The 22,410-nt window shown below is 36.1% G+C and overlaps 1 protein-coding gene and 1 long non-coding RNA gene across 2 annotated transcripts; both read left to right on the top strand.

The window, feature by feature from the left end:
- Window positions 1-5,104: 5,104 nt before the first annotated feature.
- Window positions 5,105-5,733, top strand: LOC123525228 (uncharacterized). Its single transcript, XR_006681418.2, has 2 exons — window positions 5,105-5,363; window positions 5,666-5,733. It is a non-coding gene; the product is annotated as an uncharacterized LOC123525228 (long non-coding RNA).
- A 122-nt stretch (window positions 5,734-5,855) lies between these two features.
- On the top strand, window positions 5,856-6,275 carry LOC123525871 (dynein light chain Tctex-type 5-like). The gene has a single exon (XM_045305028.2). It carries the CDS (start codon window positions 5,856-5,858, stop codon window positions 6,273-6,275), a length of 420 nt encoding a protein of 139 aa, XP_045160963.2.
- Window positions 6,276-22,410: the final 16,135 nt, after the last annotated feature.

The raw sequence follows: 22,410 nt of genomic DNA, 5'->3' as shown, positions 1-22,410 counted from the left end.
TTTTATCGATATAAATCGATAAACTGCCAAATTTGCATAATTTAAGCATTCTTGTGAAAACCCTGACCTACTTAAATTCCAATCACGCATAATAAAGCCCTATAAGACAAACATAGGACTTATGTAGATTTGGAGACAATATATAGGTTATCTCGATAAAATTATAAAAGTGATCAATAAAATCGATCTTAATGGTAATATCGATCATTATTGATAAGTTTTAAAATACGTATTTGAACGTTGTGGGCATGTCGGCAAAAGTCAGGACTCTTCATCCGGTAACGTTCACAACCGTATTTATTACGTCTATCGACGTTCAAATTGTTGCTAAAACACAGCAGAAATGACAATATTTGTTTGAACGTGAATACGCAATAGGATGGTTCACATACATGTTTTATAATACTGCCTACTTTATTTATACTATATAATTATAATAAATAATACATGGATTGCCTGTAGCGTATATAAGTGGGTTCTATGTTAACAGTTTTGCAATACCCGAAAGCACTGCATCGTTGAAGAACGTATATTTGGTTCTTACCCGAAAGAGCACTGTATCGTTGAAGAACGTATATATGGTTATTTTATACGCTTTTATACGGTAAATGAAGTCATTATAATGAAAATCTGCTCTTGAGCTGAAGAAACAGCTACAACCGAGAAAAACGTATTCGGGTTCATTTTAACGTTGTTAAACGTACCCTTATTTTTAAAAAAAAAAAACAAAAAAAAAAACGTCAAATCTCGCGTCTGGTTTAAAGCTGCAAAAAACACACCCGTCTCATAACCTGCAGGAAATCGCTGTAAAGATTGGCCCGGTTTGGAAGCAAGGATTTTTTTTACCCGTTTCAATACGCTACAGGCAATCGCTGTAAAAATTGGCCAGATGCGCAAATGATATGAGCGCAAACTGTTTTCCCTGAATTTACATTTACTTTTCAAGTCTTTTTAAAAACATGGAAAATAACGTCGATAAATATGATGCAACAAGTGGCCTGTCCGTAAACGAACAGTGGTCTTAAGAGTTCATTTCAATTATTCAAAAACAGATCAAACAGGCAAAGGCATGAAGATACAAATTCCTTGTACATATGACGCAGTCTGTCCCTTTCGAATTATGAAAAATACGCTCATTTTCATACAAGATGGGCCTTTGTTGATATATTTTGACGGTCATCAACTTTCTAGGTATCAGATTTCGGCGGTGTTGAAGAAGGCTCTGGTCCTACTTGGCTATTATTATATTATTATTATTATATTATTATTACAGATACAAATCTCTTTATTTCAGAACCCGTACAACTACCAATGTTGCTGCAAAAGGAGTGGTCATTCGTACAGCAAAATATAATTGTAATATAATCGTAACTAGGCGTACTTTTCCTGTTAAAACGCAACATCAAATCCCCTTTCTCTTACAATATATGTTTCGGTTTTCCTTTATTTTTAGTTTAATTTGTATTACTTTTAGAGGGAAAAGGACATTGCCATATGCCTCGTGGTATTTTCTTAGGTAAGACGAACATTTATACATGCAAGGACCAGGCCTGTGGGGAACTACCCTTGGCATCGAAAACGTAGAATTAGGGCGGCAAGTACATGGGGGTAAAAGAGTAACATTAAATAAAACTTGGGATTGCCAAAATCCTGATTTTACTTTGGCACATGGTGGCGCCAACGATATTGGCAAGCTCACGACAGTTAACATTCTTCGATGAATAGATAGTGTCGTAGCTAAAACAACATTTCTTAACCCCGAGACTGGTGTCATTTAGTAACAGGTATTGCCCAGATCAGTTTGGAGTTATTAAAACAAAATTGTTGCTATGGAGAAATCTAGAAGAATGGTAAATATGTATGGAGCAATGGCAGCTCTAAAAATGGATGAATGCTACATCTTGCACCCAGTTTAACTGCGTATCCAGAAGATCACACACTGTATGATAATGATAGGGTTCACTTTACCAGTCTTCCTTAATCAAATGAGGACGGGATTAGACAAATGTGTTTCAAAGGTGCCAAATGTACACAAGTAAATAATTTAAATGATAAGAAGTTGTTGTTCTGGTATAAAATGTCGGTAATGTTTTGTAAGGCAAAGTCACTGATCTGTGTAAAAGTGCTATGCTCTTTATTGTAAGCTTACCAAAACCATACCAAAAATTACCTGAAAGAAGTTATTCAATGATTTATAATGTAGACAAACCCCTACAACATTTTACCATCAATATTTCGTTTAATTAAGAATCATAAATTGATTAGTTTGAGCAATTATAATTACATATGCATAACATATACGTTACTTTATAATAATGAACTCAGTAATTTTTTATATATATTGATGTTAATGTTTCATGCCTCTCTATGTCAGACCATTGGTACCAAGGACCACAATGGAAATAAGAGATTTTTTTCTCTTTCTTGTGTCATCCTTGATATTGATGTGACTGACATAGTTCATAACACATTACTTCATATAACAACTTTTATATGTGATTATAAATTTTATTATATGCATGTATTGTAACTATGTTATGTTTGCTCAATTATCGAAATAAATCTATCTATCTATCTATTTTCCACTCAGGAATGTACTTAATTCAGGTGATAATTGTTGATATAATTGTAAATGAGAGGCCCTAACAACTTTATTTTTTCAAGTTGTAACAGTTTAAGCTGTAAATTAATGTGAATATCGTAAGTTACCGCTTACCTTGTTTACAATAATAAGTAAAACACGATATAGTTTGTTTAAGGTAGTAGACCTGTAACAAAAATCGTCAAATTACATATTCTCTATATGCTTTTACAGCATTTTTTCAGGCGGGATAGGGGCGTTTACGGAAAGCAATGATTGTGTTAAGTTATAGTTACGTTCAGAGACTTCCGAATTGTTTACATTCTTACATGAAAAATGCAGAGCGTCTTTACCGATCCACTACCTTAAAATGTTATAATTACATTTGATGGATATACATTTTACATTTGAGGTTCGAAATAATATACCCATGTCTCATCCCCGGTGAGAAGTTTTTAAGTCTCATTTTATCTACATTCTTATAGATTTTTAGAAGTTTGTTTTGTAAACAACAAGCAGAGGTTTAGGAAAGAACAAGAACGGCCAGCTATCGCAAAAAGAACGTGACAGTATGTAGATTCTAAAATCTCATATTCCTGTTGACCATTGACAGAACGTCAGAGACATTTGCTGACATTTCAGTAGTATTCAATCACATGGTTGTACCATCGTCACGTGATTTGCTTGAAGGCAGGGGTGATTGTTTGACAATATTCCTGCACGGAGGTTGATATACTGTCTGCAAGTAACTGCCAACTTCTCCACATAAATCAGAGGTGGATTGTAGCACCCTGACAGTGGAACAAAATCTGACAAACAATGCATACTCGCACAGTGAAACATCTTTATATATCGAAATTTCAACCTCGCTAAGTGGCACCATTGGGAATACTTAAATCCTTTTGTGTTTGTGTAAGCATGTTATTGAAACAGGAATTATTTATTAACTTAAAGAATCATCAGTCATTACTGGCAGGGATTCGCTCCCTGTATGTGTCACGTTATGATGTGTACAATGTCATACAACTCATAATAATGATTTCCGTTCAAAATCGTTGTATGGCATGAATGATTAACCGCTCTGCCCCTTACTCAAGGTGACTTAATCATAAAAAAGACATGACTATATTTGTATTTAATACTTACACGTCGATCAATAAAAGCAGTAATTAATCGTTCATAATGAGCTCCTATATAATTCAGATTGTGAACTCAATGTGTTTGCAAATAATAAATCATTCAATCTAAATGAACATACTACGATAAAGAAACCAGAAGATGAAAAAAATCGTTTTCAAACATTTAAATGTAGTTTAAAAGATAACAAAAGATATTTTGTGATTGAATGTTGTATCTCAATCATAGGGTTCTTTAGATTACTGATAAAAAAAGGTTTCAATGCGGTACACATTTACCTTTTGAAAAGAGTAATAACTATTTAAATTAATTATTGCCCATGAAGATTCGGTTTGATATCAAACGTTTGATTACAATAAAGAGATTGTTGGTCATAACAGACTATACTATATTCATAAAGGTATATGGCGTGCTAGATTTGGGATTAATTTTGTGAATATGGGGTTTTCAAAAAGCCTGTATGAGGCCATGCTAAATCAATTACAAGAGTCCTAGAAATTAAATGCTAGGAAAACTGTAGTAAGGTATTATTTTCATTACTCCTTTAGATGAACCCTAAATACAACAAGCCTTCTCACTTTTTATGTTAGCTGTTAAAAACATGAATGTGTTCATGTTCTAAACCTAAAATTATATGTCGGTCATGTGCAAAGATAAAAATATTGGAATTTGCGAGCGCATTACGCCTAAAAGCATGTACATGTTTAATATCAATTTAAAAGTCGAACACCTCTAGATCTCTGGAATTATTTTTCGATGTTTAGAAAGCAGAACTGTAAATAAAACGTAAAAATGAATTACTCAGAGAGCACTTTTTACGGTAAAAACACTTGTGTATTATGTATACTACGCAGAAAGACAATTTGTTTACTGTCTTAGTTACACAGTAAGATTTTGTTTAAAACTAGATGTAATCCTCTTTCACAAATACTATAGATATAGAATATTGGTTTAAAATCTTAAACTCGGTGTTATTTTTTGACATTTTAAAGAGAAATGAATATGTTTTTGATATAGTATGTTCCATCAAATTTACATTCGAATTTTTTTCTCGTGAAAAAAAAAACGTGTGTGAATGCATTTCTATATACTATACACAGTACAGACAACATGAGCATGTTTATGAGTAAACATATCACTGAATTACCTAAATTTTACTATTTTACACTTACTAAGCATTTATAAAGGGTATTAAAATGATCACTAATTAGAAGACATGTACATAAAAACATCATTGGCTGTTATGTTAAAACGTATTTGCAATGTCTATATTAATATATTATGTCCTAAAATGTGATCAGAAATTTGTCTTTTAAAAATGTGCATAAAAATGGCCTGTATCCACATTTGAATCAGCCCTCACGCACTTTAACGTTAAACATCGATTATACAGTATCTATGAAATTCATTTCTAAAGAACAGCAATATAACATAATAGAATCATTTACGTTAAACAATGTTGTGTCTTACATTGTATCAATGTTAAAGCTAAATAACAAAAGAATTTATATTAAACTGAAGTCGTATCTCTTGTATTAGTTCTGCTTTACAGGTTTATATTTGGGATAAGGCGAACATAGTAACAAGACGACAGTTTTAACATAGAGATGTGAAACGGAAAATTAAATTGATTTCGGATAAAACTGTAAGTTGTTTGTGTGTATACGAAAAGTCCTGTATGAAGAATAAACACAATTTATATAGCGAAAGATAGTTTGATTAAAGTACTTAAAGTTTATATTCTGCGAAATGTATTTTAAACGAAAAACACATAAGAAAACTTAAACAATATTTACAGAAGACTGTTGTTTACCACTTTAATATTGCTGATAATATTTGTTCCATTTGGAGTGAATAACAGGATTTATAGAAAACAGCAAAATGGCCAGTTTTTCAAGGAAACAGGGATGTACTTTTGAGTGAAATATTTTATATTTAATTTTGTAGAATCAACTGAAAAGAAGTAAAGATGTCAACCCGAAAACAATCGATGGTTCCGAGCGAACGAAGAAAGTCTATTTACGATCGGAAGGCATCCATTGAAAGCAGAGGTGGTCTGGATGTTCCGGGCGGCGTTGGACGACGTCCGTCATTTGATGGGAGACGGATGTCTATTTCAGACGGTCGAAAATACTCGATGGCTGGTTCGCTGGCGGGTCGCTCAGGACCTTTGTCTGCAGACAGAAACAGAAATGTGAAATATGAGAATACGTACAAGCTGGAACCAGACGATAGATTTCCCATCTACGAGGCAAAGAAAATTGCAAGTAGCGTTCTAAAGTCTAATTTAGACGGTAAAGAATATAACAAGGACGACTGCCAAAGGTTGACAATAGCGATGTCGGACCGAATTAAACAACAAGTTCGGGCATTGGGTCAGGCTAGGTTTAAAATTGTTGTTATCGTTTCTATCGGACAACAACAAGACACTCATCCATCCATGTCTTTTACCAGTAGATGTATTTGGAATGATAAATTGGACAATTTTGCTGAAGCGACTTTCGAAAATAAACATTTGTATGCGGTGGCACTAGTTTATGCTTTGTATACCGATTAGTGCTTGTGTTTGAATTGATAATGTTTCTTTATGATAGGCATGCTATTTTTTAAGCATTTTTTTGTATCGTACTAGGTGTCAGATCGATTCGACCAAAAGCTTAAGTATCATGGACGTTTGGACTGGAATATAGAAAAACAGTAAAATCAGTAAATGAAAGGTGTTAAACACTTTAATAGATTAAGTCATATGACAAATATTTTCAATGGTCGCTTGTGTGGAGTGGGAATATTCGGCTAGGGAGTTGCTGTTAAGGTTGTTACGGGACACTATAGAGATACCGCTAATACGTTAACCTGAGAACAGGATATACTCAGCCGCCCCTACAACCAGATTTTTCTTGTAAATCAAAAGCTGCAAAAAATAAAAGTGCTAAAAGGTTAAAAGAGGGCGAGATAGAATGTCATATGAAATGATATACTGTTGCTTTCTTAAAATCATTTCTTCAAGGGTAATTAAATAACTATGTGCTGTAGACTTCAGATATAAAAATAAAACCGTGAAAAAAAACAGACCTCAGAGTAAGAAAATAGAAAAATAGAACAATCATGCAGCCAACATGGACTCAGAATTTCTGGCATACACCTGTCGTTTTAAACTTCAGCAGTTCTGTTAGTATTTCTTTATTGTCAATGCACTCTTGAAATAATTTACTACTTTCGAGTTTGTTAAATGTTATGTCCGCAAATTATCTTTCGTACTTTATATTACATCTTTTACTTGCTCCTGTGTTTTATGGATTTAATTATTCCAGTTCACAGCAAGGTGTAACAAAAAACCAGAAATCACGTTGAACTTATATCCTTTGTTAAAGACTGTAACATCGTGACAAGATTCAAGGTAGTTATACTCTGTAATTTAAATTGCCTGATGGCAAATGAAGCAGAACGGTCTTGTTAGTAAAGAATACTGTTTTGTTATGAAATTGCGATGGTAGGATGACAGGGTGGCAGGATGGCAGGGTGGCAGGGTGACAGGATGGCAGGGTAGTAGTGTATCATGATATGGATGATAGGATGGCAGGGTAGTAGTGTATCATGATATGGATGATAGGATGGCAGGGTAGTAGTGTATCATGATATGGATGATAGGATGATACTATAGCTATCTTACCATCCTACCATCGCTATCCTACCATCCTACTCTCCAACTATTCTGCCATCCAATTATCCTACTTCCACCAAAATTACGAGAGAGAAAATATATAAATAGTGATACTTGATTTGATTACTTTCACGTGAATGGTATGAACCATTGTTTACATCGTTGACATGGTTTAATTTATTAGCCCGCCCGCTTAGCTCAATAGGGAGAACGCAGATCTACGGACCGCGGGGTCGCGAGTTCGGGCCCTGGGCGAGGTGTGTGTTCTCCGTGACGATTTGATAAAAGACATTGTGTCTCAAATCATTCTTCCTCCATCGCTGATTCATGTGGAGAAGTTGGCAGTTACTTGCGGAGAACAGGTTTGCACTGGTACAGAATCCAGAAATACAGGTTAAGTTACATGACTGAAATACTGTTGAATAACGGGGTTAAACCCAAAAAGCAAACAAAACATTTTTTTTCAATAGCAAATATTGTAAAAAGGCATCATAAAATACAACCAAAAAGGTGGAAAAACTTCTTTGGTCTGTTGACAAGGCTGACCAATCAGAACGAACTACACATTACCTTACTCACAGCAAGTTCCCTGGTCATTTTTGAATTGGTGATTTCTTGCATGTCAGGCAGAATCTTTTCTTGTTTTGGCCATTGCCCCAAGGTGTAAGATGACTCACGTGCTGAACTTTATGAATGAATGCGTAAATTCATACGCTGCTTTAATAAAATAGTACTTTAAAGAAAAGTATTCATTTTATTTTATTTCTTCTACTAAGTGAAGAATATGGTATGCAAGAAAAAGAATATTTCACTAGTTGAAGGTTTTCAATAGAAATATCTGGCTCCCGAGTGACTGTTTCACGGTTAATCGACAGAGTCTCGTTACCGGCAGTAGTAAACTACTACCGGCTAAACAGTTACCCTCGAACCAGATATTTCCATCCAAATCTTCAGCCAGTGAAATATTCTTAAAATCTTACCTGCCCGTCCGCTTAGCTCAATAGGGAGAGCGCAGATCTACAGATCGCGAGATCGTAAGTTCGATCCCCGGGCGGGCGTATGTTTTCCGTGACGATTTGATAAAGGACATTGTGTCTGATATCATTCGTCCTCCACCACTGATTCAAGTAGGGAAGTTGGCATTTAATTACGGAGAACAGGTTTGTACTAGTACAGAATCCAGAAACACTGGTTAGGTTAACTGCCCGCCGTTACATAACTGAAATATTGTTGTTCGACAGTGAAGCGCGACAGTACGATCGACTGTCATCATCGTAATAGGATACTTAGTTATGTTTGCATGTCGCTATATATGCATTTATATTCAGCATAAAGAAATTATTATTGACATCGTGTCTCTATTGGATTTGCAACCCGATAAATATTTGCTTTACAGTGTAAATATTGATAATTATTTACTCAGGTAGAGAAGAAACGCCTATACTTAAAGCACAACACAACTACTGAAATGTGAACATTTTTCAACAATTTTGGAAGTATACCCTATTTAAACTATGTTCTGTATTTGGAAATTCACTGTATACTACGCAGTATAAATGATAATTTTCATTTCATTTTCATTTTTTGCTTCACAATGTAAGCAATATGAACTGCCGATTTCACGTTTTTGCTACTGCTCACTATCGATTTCACGTTTGTGAACTTAACACAAACAAACCTGTGATTCATGTTACTCTACAAGTAAATCTGTGAGACAGGTCACACAACAAGTAAATATTTAAGAAAAATAACAAAAAAGTAAATCTAAGAGAAATGCCGTTCAACAAACAAATCTGTCAGACGAAACCCATCAAGTAAATCTGTGAGAAAGGTGACCCAACAAGTAAATCTGTAATACAGGTCACAAAACAAGTAAATCTATGAGACATGTCACTCAACAAGTAAATCGTTTGGACAGGTCACGTCAAGTAAATCTGTGCGACAGCTGACCCAACAAGTAAATGTGTGAGACAAATCACTCAGCAAATAAATTTGTGAGACAGGTCACTCAGCAAGTAAATCTATGCGACTGGTGACCGAAAAAGTGAATGTGTCAGACATGTCACTCAGTAAGTAAACCTATGCGACTGGTGACCCAACAAGTAAATGTGTGAGACAAATCACTCGGCAAATACGTTTGTGAGACAGGTCACTCACCAAGTAAATCTGTGCGACTGGTGACCCAACAAGTAAATGTGTGAGACAGGTCACTCAGCAAGTAAATCTATGCGACAGCTGACACAAAAAGTAAATGTGTGAGAAAAATCACTCAGCAAGTAAATTTGTGAGACAGGTCACTCAGCAAGTAAATCTATGCGACTGGTGACCCAACAAGTAAATGTGTGGGACAAATCACTCGGCAAATAAGTTTGTGAGACAGGTCACTCAGCAAGTAAATCTGTGCGACTGGTGACCCAACAAGTAAATGTGTGAGACAGGTCGCTCAACAAGTAAATCTATGCGACTGGTGACCCAACAAGTAAATGTGTGAGACAAATCACTCAGCAAATAAATTTGTGAGACAGGTCACTCAGCAAGTAAATCTATGCGACTGGTGACCCAACAAGTAAATGTGTGAGACAAATCACTCGGCAAATAAATTTGTGAGACAGGTCACTCAGCAAGTAAATCTATGCGACTGGTGACCCAACAAGTAAATGTGTGAGACAAATCACTCGGCAAATAATTTTGTGAGACAGGTCACTCAGCAAGAAAATCTGTGCGACTGGTGACCCAACAAGTAAATGTGTGAGACAGGTCACTCAGCAAGTAAATCTATGCGACAGCTGACCCAACAAGTAAGTGTGTGAGACAAAACACTCAGCAAATAAATTTGTGAGACAGGTCACTCAGCAAGTAAATCTATGCGACTGGTGACCCAACAAGTGAATGTGTGAGACAGGTCACTCAGCAAATAAATATATGCGACTGGTGACCCAACAAGTAACTGTTTGAGACAAATCACTCAGCAAATAAATTTGTGAGACAGGTCACACAGCAAGTAAATCTATACGACAGCTGACCCAACAAGAAAATGTGTGAGACAAATCACTCAGCAAATAAATTTGTGAGACAGGTCACTCAGCAAGAAAATCTGTGCGACTGGTGACCCAACAAGTAAATGTGTGAGACAGGTCACTCAGCAAGTAAATCTATGCGAGTGGTGACCCAACAAGTAAATGTGTGAGACAAATCACTTTGCAAATAAATTTGAGAGACAGGTCACTCAGCAAGTAAATCTATGCGACTGGTGACCCTAAAAGTAAATGTGTGAGACAGGTCACTCAGTAAGGACACCTATGCGACTGGTGACCCAACAAGTAAATGTGTGAGACAAATCACTCGGCAAATAAGTTTGTGAGACAGGTCACTCACCAAGTAAATCCGTGCGACTGGTGACCCAACAAGTAAATGTGTGAGACAGGTCACTCAGCAAGTAAATCTATGCGACAGCTGACACAACAAGTAAATGTGTGAGACAAATCACTCAGCAAATAAATTTGTGAGACAGGTCACTCAGCAAGTAAATCTATGCGACTGGTGACCCAACAAGTGAATGTGTGAGACAGGTCACTCAGCAAGTAAATCTATGCGACTCGTGACCCAACAAATAAATGTGTGAGACAAATCACTCGGAAATAATTTTGTGAGACAGGTCACTCAGCAAGTAAATCTATGCGATTGGTGACCCAACAAGTAAATGTGTGAGACAAATCACTCGGCAAATAAATTTGTGAGACAGGTCACTCAGCAAGTAAATCTATGCGACTGCTGACCCAGCAAGTAAATGTGTGGGACAAATCACTCAGCAAATAAATTTGTGAGACAGGTCACTCAGCAAGTAAATCTATGCGACTGGTGACCCAACAAGTAAATGTGTGAGACAGGTCACTCAGCAAGTAAATCTATGTGACTGGTGACCCAACAAGTAAATGTGTGAGACAAATCACTCGGCAAATAATTTTGAGAGACAGGTCACTCAGAAAGAAAATCTATGCGACTGGTGACCCAACAAGTAAATGTGTGAGACAGGTCACTCAGCAAGTAAATCTATGCGACAGCTGACCCAACAAGTAAATGTGTGAGACATATCACTTGGCAAATAAATTTGTGAGACTGGTCACTCAGCAAGTAAATCTATGCGACAGCTGACCCAACAAGTAAATGTGTGGGTCAAATCACTCAGCAATTAAATATGTGAGACAGGTCACTCAGCAAGTAAATCTATGCGACTGGTGACCCAACAATTGAATGTGTGAGACAGGTCACTCAGCAAGTAAATCTATGCGACTGGTGACCCAACAAGTAAATGTGTGAGACAAATCACTCAGCAAATAATTTTGTGACACAGGTCACTCAGCAAGAAAATCTGTGCGACTGGTGACCCAACAAGTAAATGTTTGAGACAGGTCACTCAGCAAGTAAATCTATGCGACAGCTGACCCAACAAGTAAGTGTGTGAGACAAATCACTCAGCAAATAAAGGGGGGGGGGGGTCCCAGTTAGGCGTCTGCGCAAAATGTTTTTTGATTTTATTTATAATTTGTGGTAATATACCTTCATGTATTAAGTTTCATTAACAAGTGTTACTGTTACCAGTTTTGACTTACTTTTATAGATATTCACATTTAAAGTGGGTGGGGTAATCTGACATCTGACCAGCCAGGAACACAATTTCTGTTATTTTTTTAAAAATGGTTCTAACTTTTTACCTGAAACTTTCATGATAAAATAACTATGCAATGGACATTCACACAACGTGTTGCATTTTAAATTGTACTGAATACTTTTTTCAGCACAGAGCCACAAAGTGGTCTAATCAAATTTACTGATTTTCAATGGACGAACTTTACCAAAAAGCTAAAACATTTTTCATTAGTTGAGATATTAAGGTGTTATTTTCAGAAGATATTGTAAACTAAATAAACATAAAAATGACAGTATATCAGTATACTCTGATTAATATTGGAAGAGTGGTACACTCTCAAACTGGGTAAAAGTGGGTGGGGTAAATAAATATTTGAAGCAACACTACAAAAATTGTGCATTTGTTACGAAATGGCCTCAGATTTCTATTACTATCTTAATTGTGCCCCCCATGAGTGGTGGGGGCATATAGATTTGCTCTTGTCCGTGCGTCTGTCCGTCAATCCGTCCGTCCGTCCGTGCGTCCATCCGAAGTTCGTGACACGCCTATAGTATTTGATATAAATTGATGAAACCTTGCAAGAGTCTTTATCATTATATGAACTTCCGCACCTTCTATTTTTGTCTGGTTCTGTCCCCTAATTTTAGAGTTACTGCCCCTGAAATAGTAAAAAATGCACATTTTCACCTTGTGACACGCCTAGCTCAAAAAGTATTTGATATAAATTGATGAAATCTTGCATGAGTCTTTATACTGATATGAACTTGCACTCCTCCTATTTTTCGTCTGGCTCCGCCCCCTATTTCTAGAGTTATGGCCCCTGAAATAGTAAAAAATGCACATTTTCACCTTGTAACACACCTAGCTCAAAACGTATTTGATATAGATTCATGAAACCTTGCATTACTCTTAATCATGATATGAACTTGTGCACCTACTACTTTTAATCTGGGTCCGCGCCCTATTTCTAGAGTTATGGCCCCTGAAATAGTAAAAAATGCACATTTTCACCTTGTGACACGCCTAGCTCAAAAAGTATTTGATATTGAGTGTTTATCATGATATGAGCTTGTGCACCTACTATTTTTTATCTGGGTCTGCTACCTATTTCCAGAGTTATGGCCCCTTAAATAGTAACAAAACGCACATTTTTACCTAATTATGTGCCTTATTCAGAAGTATTCTCGGTGCCTTACTCAGAAGTATTTAAATGTAAATTCATAAAACCTTGCTTGAGTCTTTATCATAATGTGACCTTTGCACACATGGCATTCTTCTTGAGAATTTTAGCATTTATTACAGAGTTATGGCCCTTGAAATAGCCAAAATAGTGGATTTTTTGTTTGTCATGCTCATAGCTCAAAAAGTATATTGTATAGAATAATGAATTCTTTTCATATTTTTTTTAGGCTATACCCCATTAAGACTGCAAACAAACATTTGAATTATTTCCCCTTATTTGTGACAAATGTACCAGGGGGTGGGGGGGGGGGGGGGTCACACCCCGTGTCCTACAGACACATTCTAGTTTTATTAAATACAGACTTGGTTGTTAAATTTTAACAACAAAAAAATCTCTTTAATAAGACTTTATACATGTGTGCCATGGAAAAATCAATGCAGAAAATTTAATGTTAATTTGAACAATAGCTTTCTTCAAAATACACTGCCTCAGGCAAAACCTTTTGTTAAATACTTTGAGCTTTCACGGTTAATTTGGTTTGTCTACATGTCATGTTCAAGGTCCATGCTTTTTCCATGGCACACATGTATAAAGTGGGAATTTTTTTGTTAAAATTTATCAATCAATGCTGTATTTAATAAAATTAAGATAGTAATAGACAATCTGAGGCCATTTCTTAACAACTGCACAATTTTTGTAGTGTTGCTTCGAATATTTATTTACCCCACCCACTTTTTCCCAGTTTGAGAGTGTACCACTCTTCCAATATTAATCAGAGTGTACTGATATACTGTCATTTTAATGTTTATTTAGTATACAATATCTGCTGAAAATAACACCTTAATATCTCAACTAATGAAAAATGTTTTAGCTTTTTGGTAAAGTTCGTCCATTGAAAATCAGTAAATTTGATTAGACCACTTTGTGGCTCTGTGCTGAAAAAAGTATTCAGTACAATTTAAAATGCAACATGTTGTGTGAATGTCCATTGCATAGTTATTTTATCATGAAAGTTTCAGGTATATAGATTGAACCATTTAAAAAAAATAACAGAAATTGTGTTTCTGGCTGGTCACATGTCAGATTACCCCACCCACTTTAAATGTGAATATTTATAAAAGTAAGTCAAAACTGGTAACAGTAACACGTGTTAATGAAACTTAATACATGTAGGTATATTACCACAAAGTATAAATAAAATCAAAAAACATTTTGCGCAGACACCTAACTGGGACCCCCCCTTTGTGAGACAGGTCACTCAGCAAGAAAATCTATGCGACAGCTGACTCAACAAGAAAATGTGTGAGACAGATCACTCAGCAAATAAATTGGTGAGACAGGTCACTCAGCAAGTAAATCTACTAGTATACGAATGGAGACCCAACAAGTGAATGTGTGAGACAGGTCACTCAGCAAGTAATTCTATGCGACTGGTGACCCAACAAGTAACTGTGTGAGACAAATCACTCAGCAAATAAATTTGTGAGACAGGTCACTCAGCAAGAAAATCTATACGACAGCTGATCCAACAAGAAAATGTGTGAGACAAATCACTCAGCAAATAAATTTGTGAGATAGGTCACTCAGCAAATAAATCTGTGCGACTGGTGACCCAACAAGTAAATGTGTGAGACAGGTCACTCAGCAACTAAATCTATGCGACAGCTAACCCAAAAGTGAATGTGTGAGACAAATCACTAAGCAAATAAATTTGTGAGACAGGTCACTCAGCAAGTAAATCTATGCTACTAGTGACCCAACAAGTGAATGTGTGAGATAAATCACTCGGCAAATAAATTTGTGAGACAGGTCACTCAGCAAGTAAATCTGTGCGACTGATGACCCAATAAGTGAATGTGTGAGACAGGTCACTCAGCAAGTAAATCTATGCGACTGGTGACCCAACAAGTTAATGTGTGAGATAGGCCACTCAGCAAGTAAATCTATGCGACAGCTGACCCAACAAGTAAATGTGTGAGACAGGTCACTCAGCAAGTAAATCTATCCGACCGGCGACCCAACAAGTGAATGTGTGACCCAAATCACAAATAAATCTATGAGACAGGTCACTCAGCAAGAAAATCTGGGCGATTGGTGACCCAACAAGTAAATGTGTGAGACAGGTCACCCAGGAAGTAAAGCTATGTGACTGGTGACCCAACAAGTAAATGTGTGAGACAGGTCACTCAACAAGTAAATCTATGCGACTAGTGACCCAACAAGTAAATGTGTGAGACAGGCCACTCAGCAAGTAATTCTATGCGACTGGTGACCCAACAAGTACATGTGTGAGACAAATCACTCAGCAAATAAATTTGTGAGACAGGTCACTCAGCAAGTAAATCTATGCGACTGATGACCCAGAAAGTGAATGTGTAAGACAGGTCACTCAGCAAGTAAATCTATGCGACTGGTGACCCAACAAGTAAATGTGTGAGACAGGTCACTCAGCAAGTAAATCTATCCGACCGGCGACCCAACAAGTAAATGTGTGAGACAGGTCACCCAGCAAGTAAATCTATCCGACCGGCGACCCAACAAGTAAATGTGTGAGACAGGTCACCCAGCAAGTAAATCTGTCCAACCGGCGACCCAACAAGTAAATGTGTGAGACAAATCACTCAGCAAGTAAATCTATGCGACTGGTGACCCAACAAGTAAATGTGTGAGACAGGTCACTCAACAAGTAAATCTATGCGACTGGTGACCCAACAAGTAAATGTGTGAGTCAAATCACTCGGCAAATAAATAATTGAGACAGGTCACTCAGCTAATATATCTGTGCGACTGGTGACCCAACAAGTAAATGTGTGAGACAGGTCACTCAGCAAGTAAATCTATGCGACTACTGACCCAACAAGTAAATGTGTGAGACAATTCACTCAGCAAATAAATTTGTGAGACAGGTCACTCAGCAAGTAAATCTATGCGACTGGTGACCCAACAGACAGGTCACTCAGCAAGTAAATCTATGCGACTGGTGACCCAACAAGTAAATGTGTGAGACAGGTCACTCAGCAAGTAAATCTATGCGACAGCTGACACAAAAAGTAAATGTGTGAGAAAAATCACTCAGCAAGTAAATTTTTGAGACAGGTCACTCAGCAAGTAAATCTATGCGACTGGTGACCCAACAAGTAAATGTGTGGGACAAATCACTCAGCAAATAAATGTGTAAGACAGGTCACTCAGCAAGAAAATCTGTGCGACTGGTGACCAACAAGTAAATGTGTGAGACAGGTCGTTCAGCAAGTACATCTATGCGACAGCTGACCCAACAAGTAAATGTGTGAGACAAATCACTTTGCAAATAAATCTGTGAGACAGGTCACTCAGCAAGAAAATCTGTGCGACTGGTGACCCAACAAGTAAATGTGTGAGACAGGTCACTCAGCAAGTAAATCTATGCGGCAGCTGACACAACAAGTAAATGTGTGAGACAAATCACTTTGCAAATAAATGTGTGAGACAGGTCACTCACCAAGAAAATCTGTGCGACTGGTGACCCAACAAGTAAATGTGTGAGACAGGTCACTCAGCAAGTAAATCTATGCGACAGCTGACACAACAAGTAAATGTGTGAGACAAATCACACAGCAAATAAATTTGTGAGACAGGTCACTCAGCAAGTAAATCTATACGACTGGTAACCCAACAAATGAATGTGTGAGACAGGTCACTCAGCAAGTAAATCTGTGCGACTGGTGACCCAACAAGTAAATGTGTGAGACAGGTCACTCAGCAAGTAAATCTGTGCGACTGGTGACCCAACAAGTAAATGTGTGAGACAGGTCACTCAGCTAATATATCTGTGCCACTGGTGACCCATCAAGTAAATGTATGAGACAAGCCACTCAGCAAGTAAATCTATGCGACTGATGATCCGACAAGTAAATGTGTGAGACAGGTCACTCAGCTAATATATCTGTGCGACTGGTGACCCAACAAGTAAATGTGTGAGACGGGTCACTCGTCTAATATATCTGTGCGACTGGTAATTCTGCTAGTACATCTGTGAGACAGGTCACACAGCAGCTCAATCTATTGTATTTTATGTGAACCATTAGTGTTCATGTACAATTTAAATATAGTTCTAAGACTGAAACACAGGTAATTTAATAAACTACCTTAATAAATGTATGGCATATGCAGGGAATGAAAACATACATCATTTAAGGAATGATATATAGCAGGTAATACGCTTGCAAGTTAATTTTCATGAGGGAGTAGCCCGAGAAATGTATGACCGTCTTGGCGTGTGGGTAGTCCTCGAGTCTAATATGTCTTTTTTGCAAACAAATAGATGAAAAAGAAACATTATTTCATGGCGCATGTGGTCATGTTTTTATACTGCAGTGGGAGGTAACACGTCCCTCGGAATAACTTATGTAGATAATCTAGTGAGTTATTCTGTTCGCCTACAGATCTTTTCAGTGTGAGAATAAAGTGTTACACAGTTCTGTTATATAATTTTGCTTCTGAAACGGTTTTTATGTAATATATGTAATGTGGAAGCAAAGTTTCCCGTTAAAAGATAAAACAGCATAATATGAAATTGTTTTGCAGGCGTATACTGGTTGGCGACCCAGAATTTCGGACGACCCAGAAAATCGAACAGTCGCGTAAACGCTTATTTTGGCGTAATTTTTTATCATTTCTTGACAAGTACACTGACTCTTGCATTATGTGCAACATCATCTGCAATAATTGCAAATCAGTAAGTTAAACTTTCAAAAATAGAATATTTACATTTGTTCACGAAATATTGTGACAGCTCTCACAGGGGGAAGCTGCATGTGCTTTCAGTGCGCATTCGCATACATGTTTTGTTCAAGGGGAACTCATCTACAATCTGCTAAATGCCGACGAGAAAATTGCGTGTTATAAAACAAGTATCAATGTTTTCCCATTAATACCACGAGTTAAATGCGTTTAAACCAAATTGTTTTACCTAAAATTTTGTGTCGTATGTAGGCCAGCTGGATTTTTCAAACTCTCAGCAGCATCAAACATTTACTGTTGAATGTAAACAAGGTTAACAATACTTAAAATGTCTTTTTATCATTAAAACCGACCTAAACGTGATTCTGCCAAACAGAAGTGATGATAATTAGTTTTTTCCTACTGTCCGATTTCTGGGTCCTGCAACACGCTGAAAACGTTAAATTTATTTACCCTCTTTCGGGCCTCAGTGACGTGTTCAGTTTATTTTTATATACAAACAAATTTGTGTTTAGCGACACCGAGGAACTGAACTTGATTCAGGTATCATTTCATGAATCTTGAATTAAAGAATAAAATATGACAGATGAAAAGGTTGTGAAATTGTCCGAATCTGGGTCGGCAACCAGTAACCTCTTCGTCACGTTTCAACATAATTTCTTGCATAAAAACTCATTTTTTCACTGGACTCGTCCATATATTAACGGGAGAGAATACCCTGCAAACAGGGAAATTCACGTGCTGTTAATACATGATTTTTATTTTTGAAATACTTTCCCAGGGCCGTATATGATTGAATCTTTTAGAAGTCGGAGTCGATTTATTTTTGTCGATAATCGTGAATGTATAAGAATTGCGTGTAACATGCGCGATTGTTTGTTTTTAGGAATCGTTTTAATGATTTTGGTAAGTATCAGTTGGAATGTTTTATCTAAGTTCGCGAAGAATTTTGATAAAAAAAAACTTTGAAAGCTTGTCAATACGTTCGTACTCATCCGTACTCTAAATGTGTTCGTACTCGAAATAATTCGAATATAAAGTTATTACTTTTATACTTATGTTCTTTTTTACCAAATTTTTAAGTGCTATGCAAAAATATGGGTAATTTCATGTTTGTAATAATGACAGATAAAAACATCGGTTAAAAGCCTTCAGTACATGCTTTTGGAAGTGTGTTGTTGATTTCTGGGCCCTGGTTATGGATATTTTAAACATGTTTACCGTTTCCAAGAACAACAGAGTGGTAATTAAAAAATGTACCGGAATCGTAAAGTCATCACATATGAAAATAATGCATTTATTCGGCGTGTAATGTTTTTAAGCAAGGATAGCGACAATATATGTTTGTTTTGTGTATTCATGTCTGCAGAAGCCCTTGGGATATGTTTGCGGCCACGAGGTCACAAACATATCCCAAGGGCTTCGGTCGAGGTCACACATATATCTCAAGGGCTTCTACAGACGTTAATACACAAAACAAACGTGTATTATCCCTACAATGAAATTAGGTGCTACCTATGATGCGGAAAGCCTGTAAATTTAAGCTTAAAAAGTTGCGATTCATGAAAAACCATGTTGTCCGGATTATATGCAACCACAATGATAGCAGATTTAGTTGTTCATAGAAGGTAATGAGATGTGCAACATGCCTTATGCCACTAGTTTTTTGTTTTTGTTTTGTTTTGGTTTAACACCGTTTTTCAACAGTATTTCAGTTATATAACGGCAGGCATTTAGCCTAACCATAACCTAAACAGTGTCCCTGGATTCTGTACCAGTACAAATCTGTTATCCGTATTTAACTGTCAACTTCCCCAACGAATGGTCTTTTATCAAATCCTCACGGAGAATATATGCCCCGCCCGGGGACTGAGCTCATGACACCGAGATCCGTAGATCTGTGCTCTCCTTATTGAGCTAAAACGGATCGAGAGTGTAATTCACTTCAAGTTGTCATCGCAATTGAGTTTAAAGAAGAAGAAGAAGAAGAAACAAACACTTATATACATTACTTTTATATAACAGTATGTCTCTGTGACATTCCTGCTTGAATTATTTTTACTGCTTGCGCTTGATTTTTAATTTTTAATTTAACTTTTAGAAGTCCACTTATTATCATCTAAATGCACTTTCACTAACCGCGAGACAACATGCAAAATAAGATATTTCGAATGTGCACTCTAAGTTTTAGTAAATTTCCAATTAAAATGAACATCATGCATATGTAATTTCACAAAATAATTGAAAAAACAACAGGGTTTACCCACAAGTATATCTTTTCAGAATAAGCAATAATTCTATTTGGATCATTTTCATTATTTGAAACAGCATTCCGCATCTGAATTTTATACAGAGAATTAAATACACATGTGCTTGCAATTTTTATTCTCATTGACAATTCTGAGCTGCATGTAAGTTTTAAACTAAGATACAAATTTTGTTTGATTCATTTCGATGGGAATAGTATTTGTATTCACTAAATATGGACATTTTAACAAAATAATAATAGTTGCTATCAGGAAATATATTTTAATATTAGTAAAATCAATTTCTTGATAGCAGAAATTCATTTTTTTTTTCATATCAAGAAATACAAACTCTTCCTTATATCAAAAATTTTGATTTCTAGAAATTTCTTTGATATTAATAAGAAATCCTTTTTTAATAAGAAAATCTTTTTATGTAAAAATAGACTTGAAACGGTATTACACTCGAAATTAATAAATAGTACCTCTCAAGAAATGTGTGAACTTCACCTTTGATGACCGGGTCCATGCGCTCTGCACATCGTATCATTGCCACCTACATATATGTTAAGTTTTAAGTCAATACTTTGAATGGTTATTGAAATACGTCCAAGACACGAAATACAATTGACAGATATGACCTTTAAGTTCAGTTTGTGACCTTAACCTTTGACCTATAGACCTGGTTTTTGCACTCTGCTCATCATCTTATCACCAACTAAAGACTTTAGTTATATGCCAAGTTTGAAGTTAGTGAGAGACTCTATATATATTAAAGGGAAGGGCAGTGTTGTTTCGATGTTAATTTCATCTGCTAGGATTTCTGTTATCATTTAAAGAAGTGAAACAATTTTCAAAATCGACCAAAAAATCAGGAAGTTATGAGCATTTAAATATTTTATCAAAATGGCAGCCATTTTGTTTCCATGGCAACAAAAAACAAAATGGCGGATTTATTAAATTTCTAGACACATATTTGTCTTGTATTTACTCATTTCTGAAAAATAATTTCGCTACTTTTTCCAGCTATAATGAAAGAAATCACCATGTTTTACATCTTACACTCAAGAAACATGAATTTAATCTATTTAAAAGGTTATTCGCTAAATAAAGAATTCAGCAGTGTGTAAATGACGTCATAAACACACAAAATGGCTGCCTCCATGATCAGTAATTTTCCTAAATTTCAAACTGTCATACCTTTTTCAATATTGGTACGATTTTTAAAATTCTTTCAGCTTTATGAAAGGCTTGAGGATGGCTTTCATATGAAATTAACTTCTTGTCAGTCTTTCCTTGTCCTTTAAGTGATTTCTTGATATCGAAAAATCGGTAGAATAAAGTAAGGCTCCTTTCTTGATATCAAGAAAGGGTTTTATGACAACACGACATTGAACTCTTTATTTTTGATATCAAAGGTCTAAAAAATAATTAACAGTACCCCATACAACTGCCATTCTCTATACTAAGAATAGCATTTCAAGAATAAAATTTTTGACATTTTTATGGCCTGCATTTTTCCAACTGTTTTTCAGTGTAAAACATACAGTTCAGTAGGCAGACAAATAAAAGACACAATCAAAATAATTCAGTGCGCTTTAGGTGTAATGCGACATATAAACAGTGGACCGCAGAAATGTTTTCTTTGACGTCGATGACGTCATATAGCAAAACTTAATTCACGTTTTTAAGTAGAATTACACCATATAACATCAGAACGGCGACAGGTTGATACAATTTTCAAAAAGACAAATATAGACGCATTTAGTTTGTCGTAAATATTGTCTTATATAAAATATTCCAAAAGTCAACATTTCCGGTCTTACTCAATGAGCGATTTACGAACATGCATCACTTTGACCAGTAAGCGCCTAAATAATTAAGACTTCAAAATGGCGGTCCCCATGTCAGCTTTAGGTCAGAGACCACCAATTCAAAAAAGTACAGGGAACTTTTTTTATTATTTATTGTTTTCCCTTCATGTACATCATACAGACAATAATAATAACGTTACATAATACATATACAATTTTACCAACTAGTTTTATATATCGAATACATGTCTGCTTCTATTGTTTTTCATTTTTATACCATGATGCTCATATATTATCATTTGTTTAATGTACATCAGGAAATTTCTTGGAATCTCACATCCATCTCTCACCCACCCTCAAACATACACATTTTCATACAAAACAACCTCCCACGCAAATCATACACACACTCACACAT

This window comes from Mercenaria mercenaria, chromosome 3 (genome assembly GCF_021730395.1).
Source record: "Mercenaria mercenaria strain notata chromosome 3, MADL_Memer_1, whole genome shotgun sequence".
In the NCBI taxonomy this organism is placed as follows: domain Eukaryota; kingdom Metazoa; phylum Mollusca; class Bivalvia; order Venerida; family Veneridae; genus Mercenaria; species Mercenaria mercenaria.
Note: the sequence above shows the minus strand (reverse complement) of the source record. Positions and strands in the feature narration are given on the sequence as shown.